This window comes from Lissotriton helveticus, chromosome 3_2 (genome assembly GCF_964261635.1).
Source record: "Lissotriton helveticus chromosome 3_2, aLisHel1.1, whole genome shotgun sequence".
NCBI classification, from domain to species: Eukaryota; Metazoa; Chordata; class Amphibia; order Caudata; family Salamandridae; genus Lissotriton; species Lissotriton helveticus.
In genome coordinates, this window is record NC_136062.1 from 178345132 (window position 1) to 178355967 (window position 10836).

Sequence of the window (10836 nt, forward strand, 5' to 3'; positions counted from 1 at the left end):
GCCGGATGCCTCACATGAACGTCGGGTGTATTCTAGGGAAATGCTTCAAACTCTGCAACCTGCGAAATCTCTGCCCTGCTACCATACGTACACGGAAGGTAAACCTTTCTCTCATTGTGCTCGATGTAACCCAATTAACCATTGCCCAGCTAAACCTAGGCTTAAGATGGGACTCCTTAACTGCCGTTCCCTCCCTAAGCACGCAGACGAAATCAACTTATTAATACTAAATCAGGAGTTGGATACACTGTTTCTTACTGAAACGTGGTTATCTGACTACTCTGATGCGGACATCGTCACTGCCCTCCCCCCGGGCTATCTGTGTCAAACTTTTCATAGACCCAGAGGGAGAGGTGGGGGATTGGCTCTAATCCATAGACAACAATTCATCTGTAGAACCTCTGAGGCTCACATTGATGACTGCGAGGGATGCAAGTTCTCTATTCAAACCTCCCCGGCCCACACCTTGTCGGGACTCCTGATATATCGCCCCCCAGGTACCCCTGGGAAATTTCTTAATGCCATTACTGAAGCGGTTGCACAACTAGCCTCTTCTGCTTCTGACTTTCTTATAGTAGGCGATCTAAATTTGCATTTCATGGACCCCACCGATCGAATAGCGGTCGAGTTCCTTCAAGACCTGGCGTCTTTTAATATTCGTTTGATTAATAATGAGCCCACCCACGATAAAGGACACCTGCTAGACCCAGTTCTCACCAATGTCGCTAATATCACCACAGGTCCACCTCTGACTTTACCTTGGACCGACCACTTCCTAGTCCCGATCTCCTGGGATGTCCCCATTAAGATCCCTCAAACTAGGAAATCTCAAGTCACTGATAGACGGTGGCACAAACTTGTTTCTACAGAATGGGCTACCACTCTTTCAAACTCCATTCCTGTGTTTTCCTCTGACCCCAATATGGCTAATGAACAGTTTAACACCTGGATTACTTCCTCACTTGACAAATTAATCCCTAAAAAGGTCACTCTTAAACACACCAAAAGAGCGCCCTGTGCTCCATGGTATACCGCAGAACTCAAAGCTATGCGCCAGGAGTGCAAGAGGGCTGAACGCATATGGCGGAAAGATAAATCTATTACAAACAAAGGAGCGTATTCCACCTCCCTTGCAACTTATAAATCATCCATCCGCAAGGAAAAAACCATATTCTTTCAGCAAAGAATAGAAAAAGCATTATGCTCGAGCAAAGAATCTTATGCCATTCTGAAAGAGCTATTGAAACCCCCAGCCCCTGAACCAACAAGCCCCCCAGACCCCACTGTGGATCAGAAAAAATGCCAACAGTTGGCTAACTTCTTTCAAGAAAAGATCCAAAAAATCCTTGCCTCAATCCCCCCCGCCGGCCCATGCGAAGATAGCGGTCTTACGAACATCCAGACACTCAGTTGTCTCCCCTCTTGGGGCCAAGTAACCACCGAAGATGTGGAAAACACTCTAAAATCCATTAAAAGTGGATCTCCCAGAGACCCTGTCCCGCTTCGGACCCTGAAAGAAGTAACCCCCATCATTGTTCCCCCTCTTACCCACCTGATCAATGTTTCTCTCCAACAGGGAATTGTTCCCCTGAACTGGAAGGCTGCAGCTGTGAAGGCTCTACTGAAGAAGCCCTCCCTTGATCCCGAAAACCTGGCCAATTTTAGGCCAATCTCCCTGGGATAAGCAAGATTGCCGAAAAATTGGTCAATAAAAAACTGTCTCAGTTCCTGGAAGACAATAACAAATTAAAAAACTCTCAGACAGGTTTCCGGCCAGGGCAGGGCACCGACATCGCCCTCCTGGCGGCGGTAGAGGAGGCCAGGACACTCTTAGACGAGGGAGGATCAGTGGCAGTGATCCTCCTCGACCTGAGTGCGGCCTTCGATACCGTCAATCACCAACTCCTCATTAAACGGCTCGAAAGAGTCGGTGTGGTAGGCTCTGCCCTATCCTGGCTCACATCCTTCTTGGACCAGCGTACTTTTCAGATCTGGGAAAACAACACCTGCTCCTCCGAAACTCCCCTCCAATGTGGTGTGCCTCAGGGCTCCTCCCTGAGCCCCACATTATTTAACATCTACATGTCCCCATTGGAGGAGGTTATCACCCCGTTCGGAGTGAGCGTCGTCAGCTATGCTGACGACACACAATTAGTGGTATCACTATCCCATCCCAATCGAAAACCAGCAGATTTATTTAACTGCCTTACGCAGGTTCAAAACTGGATGAACAGCTCAGCCTTGAAACTAAACGGAACAAAGACAGATGTCCTTCTTCTTGGTCAAAAAGGAATCATTCTCCCCCCAGATATCTGGCCTGATTGTTTGGGTCCTATTCCAGAACCAAAACAAGAAGTAAAAAGCTTAGGTGTGTGGCTAGATACTACTTTGTCTTTTTCCACACAAGCAAAAAAAGTAGCCGGGACATGCTTCGGCTTGCTGAAATCAGTGAGAAAGATCCTGCCCCTTCTGCCACCCAATTCCCAAAAACTGCTTATACAAGGCCTGATAATTTCTAGGCTTGATTTCAGCAATGTGATATATCTGGGCGCCCCGGAAGCAACACTGAATAAACTTCAGAGAATCCAAAACATAGCCGCCCGGATTCTCACTAAAACCCCTGCCAGAGACTCGGCCAAACCAGCATTGAAACTCCTCCACTGGCTTCCTATAAGGGAGAGAGTTAAATTTAAAGCCTTGTGTCTAGCCCACAAATTATTACAAAATCAAGGCCCTCCCATTCTTAGAAAATTTATCAAACCTTACAAATCCTGCAGATCCCTCAGATCGGACACGGAGAATTTCATCAGCGCTCCTAGAGTCAGGAGGGTACGCACAGGTGGAAGGCGGTTTACAGTCCAGACCGCAAGCCTCTGGAATGCACTCCCGCGCGACCTGAGAACTGAACCACACTACCTCCGCTTCAGGAAGCAGCTGAAGACTTTTCTTTTTCCCCAATGATCCCTTCCTATCCGAACCACTGTATCCCCGTCCCATTCCTCACTTCCCCTCCGTCTGGTCCCCCCATGGCAGGTCAGGGTAGGGTTCTTAGCGCTGGGATACCTACGGGTGACTACGCGCTCTAGAAGAGTTTTTAATAATAATAATAACATGTTGATGGTGGAATAGGAGATATTATTCAAGAAAATAGTGCTCACAGAACAAATAAAATGTACCGAATAACAACGCAAGTAAAAAGGCCAGTCCTTTTGTGATTACAAATGTAAACAAGGCAGTACTAAAGAGGGACTACTAAGCCTATTAATGAATCAAAATCAACCTTTTAGAAAGGGCAGTAACAAGCCAATTGAAAAGATGGGCAGAGCTTCAAGTTATACCTGAATACAGCATCCCTCGCAGAGCAGCGCATCCGCTTCCTAGGCTGGACCTTCAAAAAGCAGGTTGACTTGTGACAAGGAATTTGAAACTGCCAAACTTTCCATCCAATGGAATTCTAACCCCATGGACCATGCCCTCTTATTCTATGAAATAAAAACTTGTGTTGTGAGGAACCTACTGTAGAAAAGAGCCCATTTTTGCATGGTCTCCCTCCCCCACACACACTTTTTTACTAATGTTGATGCACTTTGTGCCCTGGGTTCCTGTCAACCAGGTACCCAGGGCTTATGTTCTTTCCCTAAACTGTACTGTTGCAAAACCCAATTGGCAACTCTTGTCACATGTAGGTACCTTGTAAAATGTACCATAGGTACCACGGGCACTGTGACTAGGGAAGGCCTCTAAGGGCTGCAGCACTTATTGTGCCTCCCTTGGAGGTCCTGTACCTTTACTTACATACACACACACTACCATTGCAGGCTGCATGTTTTGGTGCAGAACAAAGTGAAGTCTAAATGGCACACATCCCTGTGTACCAAGCCTACACACCACTCCCCTGGCATAGGTAAGCCACTTCTCTAGCTGGGTGCACTATACCAGTAGTGATGGCACAGGTGCATGAACCCTGTACCCCTACATAGTGTAAGTCAGTTCTTAGACACAAGTGCAGTAAAGCCATAGAGTAAATGGCCTGCGAGTTTGTCATTATGATCTCCACAGCTCCATAATGACTTTGATATTAAACTTCCTAGTTTTCAGTAAATTTCTCAGCACATTCAACCCACACTGATGCCAATATCTGAGGACATCTTAGAGATACGTCCTGAAAACCAGAACTCTAGTGTCCTGGCTGAGTGGCTGCTCGCCAGCTGCCACCACCAGACATATTTCTGGACTTCTGGGCCGAGAGCCTGTCGCTCTCGGGGTCCTGAAACCAAGCACATCCTGGGATGAGGTGCGCTAAGCCTCCGCCCCTGGGTTTGGCTGTGTCCACGAAGGAGAAGCTTCAAATGCCTGCTGCCTCTGTGAGCTACCCCAGCCATTTGCTGCTTCCAACAAATGACCTCCACCAAATGACCTCTACCAGTTCTGACCCCTACTTTCGGTGGGAAAACCAAATTCGGAGGAGTTTTGTTCCCTTATTTGTCAACCTCTCCCCTCAGGTGGGGGAGACCAGGTAAGATGAAGCACAACTCAGTCCCTGCCATTGTGAAGGTGGGGGATCCAGCCAATCAGAGTGAGGCTTATGCCCCCTCCCACTGGAGGGTGGCATACTAGGGGGTATACCCACCTCAAGGAAGGGACCCATTGGTCCCGACCTGTAATGCCCCTAAATTTAGTATTTATGGGCAACCCTGAACCATGGCTCCTCGGACGACAAGAAACCAGGACCGAAGAGCTGAACATCAACTGATGTGGCCACAGCCCTACCGGCCTGTCTCGACCTAGACCTGCGACAGTGAAATCCGGGTGTGTCCTGCAGCCAGCAGCCCCCAAGAACCTGGAGGACCTGACCTGCCCTGCCTTCCCAAACCAGACTGTCTCCTGTAAGCACTGGATTTGCTCACAGGCTCTGGCCAAATCTGTGAGTCTGCACCAGACGCCTGAGTTGGAGTGGCCAAACACTATGAGGAGGTGTCCCTGGCGATCCTCACCTGGGATCGGGTGATCACTGACCTACCTGATGTCTCCAACCGACATATACAACCACTTTCTGGAGGATCCCAGTGACTGGCCCCGGTAAGAAAAACCCGATGCCAAGATGCCCCTGTACCCAACGTCGCACACCCTCCGGTGGCCCAACCGACTGTCCCGGCATCCCAAGACATCTCAACTTAGCTCTCCTACCGGTGATCACATCCAGAAGTAGTTCGTTCCCCAGCCTTCAGCGTTTGGTGCAACTGTAGAATCCCCATTGAAAACAGGGCACCCAAAACTGAAACGGCACCCTGCATTCGGCCGCCCCGGTGATGCGGTGGGTACACCTTGTGTACTAAATAGGATCCCCCTTTGCCCTGACCGTAAGCAAAGGAGATGTGTGGCATAATTTCTAGCCTGTGTACAATAAATGCTAAACACTACCCACTGATAAAGCCTTACTGCTCGCCCACACTATCACAAATGAGAGCAAGGTATGATCTACTTTTACCTCTGCCTACCTTTGGAGTACCACTGGACTCTGTGCACACTATACGTTACTTTGATGCAGTATATACAGAGCCAGCTTCCTACACCTACTTATTCAATTTAATATGTAATTCTTTTCCTGTACTTAATTTTTTTAGGTCTTACTCAAAAGCACAGCTGTCTGTTTACGCTGTGATCTACTTGGAAAAAATGCAGATGGGCTCTAGCTCCTCCTGCATGTTGGCTTCCTTGATTGAGTGCAGATGTGTTTCCACTGAAGTGCTTGGGGAAAACTCTTGGGGGTGGAACATTTGCTCTGCGATTTATCCTGTTCTACCCTCTCAGGAGGGGACTGCAAAGTTTCCCAATGCTTACTTTGTATATGTATGTGTGATGTGGGCCAGTTTATGCACACTACAGTATGCAAAGTTTGAGTCCATGGTAAAAGCTGTTGAAAAGCCAATGGTAAAAGTTGTAGGCCTGATTAGCTCACTGATAAAAGTTGTCAGACACTTTGCAACAATCCCTCCAAGACAACCTACAGTTTTGTACAACGGAGCAGTGCTTTTTCATTCATTGACTCTGTTGTGGCTGTTGGTGGCTTTTCCCAAAGACACAATCACATCCGCCTTAAAATACACTTTACTGCCAAGGCTGCTGGTCTAGCCTTTCATCTTCTATTTTCTCCCTTTTATAGGTCCTCTTCTTTCCAGGCCCTCTTCTTTCCTTATCCTTTTTTAGAATTTGTTTTTTGTTGTTGTTTTTACTATCTCCGATACTGAGAGAGTATGGAGCTTTTAGATATCATAGCCTGGTAATGTTTTAATCAGTGTCCTGGCTGTATCCTGTCATCTGGTGGGTGGATAAGGGATTGTCCCGGTTTGAGTCCAATACTTGTTGCATCCAATTACTGGAGGTTAATGCACAGCAGACCATGTCAAGTTGTTGTGTACAAAATTTGACCTTTTCTGGTGTTTTCAGTAAAACACACTAGAAATCACTAGCTTTCACCATCCTAACCAATTAGAAACTGGTCTTCAATATGAATCTTTTGCCACTCATAAGAATCCTATCTTTTTAACTACTCCTAGTATTTTATATAATTAAGTTATTGCAATAGAATAGACTCAATAAAAGTGAGTTTCTTAGCATGATAGTGATATTTCAGATACAGTACATTTTAAACGTTTGAACTGCTAAAAAGAAATTACAGAACATCTGTCGTTTTTAAACTGCTTTACACAGTTGAGTAGTCTGTGATCTAATTTGTGCTTTTCTCTATTTTCAGGATTATGGTGGTCTGTCTAATCTGCAGGTCACACAGCCAACTGTTGGGATGAACTTTAAACAGCCCAGAGGAGCTATTTAAAACCGCCTTTGTATCATAGTGTTTAAAATAAAGTTGGGTGAAAAAACTCAAATTCTAGTGCTGTCTTAATTCCTATGGCTAGACTGAATTTGAATCCATGCGCTTTGTTAAAAGAAATCTCTTCTTGATTGTCATGCTGTGTATGATTCAGTCATTCAGTGGTCGGGTCAGGAAATGTATGCATAACTTCCTGCTCTTGATTGGTGGAGCCAGAGTTTGATGTCTGTAAGTAAGCACATAATTCCCCCATTTACGTGTCCACCATTTTAGGTTGCATTGTTCTGCTGTTGAGTTAGGTGGTACACAAAGATCGCCCAGAAAAGTTGTTGAAAGGTCAGTAAGCGAACAGAAGCAGCTGAACACATCAGAGACTAATGTTGGTTTGAGGTTTTTAGGAATAATTTTGGGATGTTAAGAGATAGTCTGAGAATAATTGAAGCTGGGGTCCCTGAGATTCCTGTGCGCCATTTTGGATTGTGTGCAATCCTTACATTTTCCTTTAACTGTCAATTTACTGTTGATGACTCGCATCAATCTGTGCTGTGCTTTCTGCATGACCGTCAGTCCAAATATTGCTTCACCTGGTCGCTGTTCAAGCCCAGTATTTTAGAACACAGAGGCAGGGTTTTACAATACCATTGGGCGGGCACTCGAACTGGAAAGACCAAAAAGTGTGTGGTTGATGTAGGATTGAGGCCGCGGAGGCTCCGGATGGGCTGTATTCTTAAGGTTGAAGGTCCAGAACACGAATAGGCAAACCTATAGTGCTCCAAAGTAATATCTCAATGCCATCAAAAGACCAGGCATCTCGTCAGCTGACTAAAACTCTGAAAACCTCAAGCAAGATAACAGTTGCCCAAACATATAAGCCTTTTGCTGAAAAGGTTTGCCATCAAATAACATAGAATCTTCCCTACGGTGTTGAAAGACACCAGTCAGGAATTGCTGCAAAGCGTTTGCTCGTCTTCTGAACAGTGTCACACCCCAAAGGGGGGAGAAAGGTTAGGCAGCCTAGAAAGAAAAGTCCCACAGGTAGAAAAAGCCTTGCAAGATTGCTGTTGTAGGAGGAAGGATGAAGCAGTGGAGGCAGAGATCTAACATGCGATTGATTATGGTTTTGCTTTTGTTTTTTTAAAAGCATTTGAGGAGGCTATATCAACAAAAAAGAGCCCACACCGTCGGGGTTGAAGAAACAGAGGCAGGACATAGAAACACCACAAGAGGTGGAGCAGAACCCCAATTAACAAGGAGTGCCACCTGTACATACACCCTCAAAGAGAGAACTGTTACCTTTCAAGACACGCAAGGATGGAGGACACTGCAGGAAACAGTGGATAAATCCATCCCCTCCGGAAGACACAGTGACCGGAGGAGGTGGCAGGTGCTTTTGTGGTTCGGGTGGAAGTGAAGAGTGAACACACTTCGTTTCTTTTGGTGACTTAAACTGTTCTTACTCATTCTGGCCAGTGTTCTCTAGCAGGAAAGAGGGGACTTAAATAAACTGGCTTCATCAAAGTCAGTAATGCCAGAAATAGAGGGCATCTTACGGCTCCAAGAAAACGCACACTCGCCTGAGACCCAACTTCATAGTTTCTCAGCTAGGAAGAGGGTTATGTCACAACCTGTGTGCCAACCACCATGCCAGGACAGCCATGGACTCAATTATGAGAACTTCAGCCTTTTGGTGGCGTTTCACCAACTCAAATGCTCTATTCACTAGGCATGTACTTAAACATTACTGGACCAACATGAGTTAACTAGTTGCTTAAATCCGCACTAGACTTTGATTTGAGAATGCATGCATGCATGGCTGTGCGTCCGTATTAGACCATAGGTCTAGGCAAACCATCCGCGTGCCTCTCTTGGACAACCTCCTAATTATGGTGGAATAAACATTTAAGTACAAGAAAAAGGCTACTGAGACGGCCAACTCTGGGAATACTGCTGGTTTTCAAGCCTTCAATGAAAATGGGCTGCATCACTGAAAGAAGGGAGATGGGGAGACCAATACACATCCCTGAAACTCAGAAGGGCAAAACGGGGTCTGCTTTGCAGAGCAGTGGTAGAAACTTCTGTAGACATACATTTGTCAAGCCTGAGACCGCATCTTCAACAGGCGCCTCCGCTACACACACGGTGACTATATGAGACTTATAAGCACTTGGGAGCCCACCACAACAAACAAATAGGCACTAAACCTGATAAGAGATTGGTATTCAGTTCCTGAAAATGCCAACATGCCTCTAAAATTACAAAATTATAAAGTGGACCAGATATAAGTATTCCAACTGGAGGTACAGGAACTGTTGTAGAAAGTTGCAATAGGCAGTACCCCTCGAGTAGAGAAAATGGGTTTAATTATCTACTTTCTTGTCTTCAAGCCAGATATAACTGTTAGCTATACATGACCTGCAGTTTTTTAAATCCGTTAATCAGGATCCAAAGGTTCCAGAAGATAACTATTGTGAAGTCATGTCTGTTAGACCTGTCTGCTTCTGGAGAGACTCTAACCATTATTATTTATTTTTGTCCCCCTTAGCCTCCCAGAGTTTCTATTTTTATTTTTACATATGTCCATCAGGAATTTTTTAATGCTGTCAGGGGGCTAGGTGTTCCTTGGCGATGACGCCATTTTTCCCTCATAACCTGTGAGGCCTAGTCAGCCCCCTTGAAAATCTAGGGATCTCCAGAAACCTAAGATGGTGTCCACCAACTGCCATAACGGACACTACTGGAGGACAGGTCCATAGGATAACATTAGGGAACTTTCTAGAATTGACTAGAGACTTCTGCAGGTCTCAGGCCACCCTATATAAGGCCAGTGACCAGCAGCCATTTTGTGCTGACCCCAGAGTAGAGGAGTGAGGCAGTGGTGAGAGGAGGTGGACACACTGAGAGCAGCTAGTTTGTCACTGAGGCTGACAGTTACTTCAGAGGATTGTTCCCCCTTCAGCCTTTGACCGATCCCTCTATCAAGACAACAACTACTGACAAGGAAATCGAGTTACTGGAGGAAGAAGATCCTTTTATCTCAGAGCCCCAGTAAAACCACTCAGAACACCCTTAATTGGGGGTATTCCTGCTTGTCAATACCCAGCGCTGTGCTCACCGGTGTCGTGGAGTAGCTGTAGTGAAGGTGGGCGTCTGTGGCACCTTAGCACCCTGAAGAGCGAGGACGCCGTGTGTGCACATCCTTCCTGTGAAGCCGGAGTGAGAAGTGCCTGAGGAGAAGCAGTGGCGCTGCTCCGATCGGCGTCGGGACCCCGGGGGCACCGGCCGCGTCACACGAAGAGGTAGGCGCTTCCGCGCATGACCAGCGACTGAACGCTTTTGCGAGGCAGGAGGGGCCTAGGATCGAGCAGGCCCAGAAGAGACCGAGCAGCGTCCCTGTGGAGAACAGCGTCCTTCCTGGGAGCAGGTGCGCCGAGGCGGAAGAGGAACGAGCGCTTCCGCGCATGCTCCGCCGAGTAGTGCCAGCGGAAGGAAAGTCATCGCGCCAGCTGAGGAGTGCCGCGTCGGAGCTCCAGGAGGTCGATCCCCTCAGAGGAGGCAGAAGCGCCACAACGGACGACTCGGTAGGGAGCCCTGAGCCGGGAAAGCCTTCCCTGCCTTCCCCCTTCAGCCCGTCAGCCCGTCGGTTACCGGGCTCCAGCGCGTGTAGAGGAAACACCCGCGACACGCCCCCATCCTCACAAGTAAGCCGGGTAGCGTGGGAACGGGAGGCGGCAGAGCCAGGTGAATGAAGCAGAACAGTGGGGCTACGACCCACGCGAGTGACTGACTTGTCAAGGGGAACCTGACTCGAGGAAAACGAGTTAGTGAACTGAATAACATAGAATAAAACTTATCCGATATCTGACTCAGAAAAGAAAGGTGGAAATGGTGCAGGGAACCACAGGGTTCCTGGGTAAAATCCCCTACAGATTAGTGATAAGTGAAGAAGTAGATTCTCTACCAGCTAGGTGTGCCTGTCAATCAGAGGGAGAGGAACCTTACTAATA

At 47.1% G+C, this 10836-nt stretch overlaps 1 protein-coding gene across 1 annotated transcript in view; it reads left to right on the forward strand.

Moving 5' to 3' along the window:
- The window catches only part of RPS17 (ribosomal protein S17), a 28467-nt gene extending 21580 nt beyond the window's left edge, over positions 1–6887 (forward strand). Inside the window, exon 5 of the mRNA XM_078684987.1 lies at positions 6755–6887. Within this exon, the coding sequence (XP_078541113.1) occupies positions 6755–6835 (81 nt within the window). The 3' untranslated portion in view covers positions 6836–6887. The remainder of the gene's footprint in view (positions 1–6754) is intronic.
- The last annotated feature ends 3949 nt before the right edge of the window (positions 6888–10836 follow it).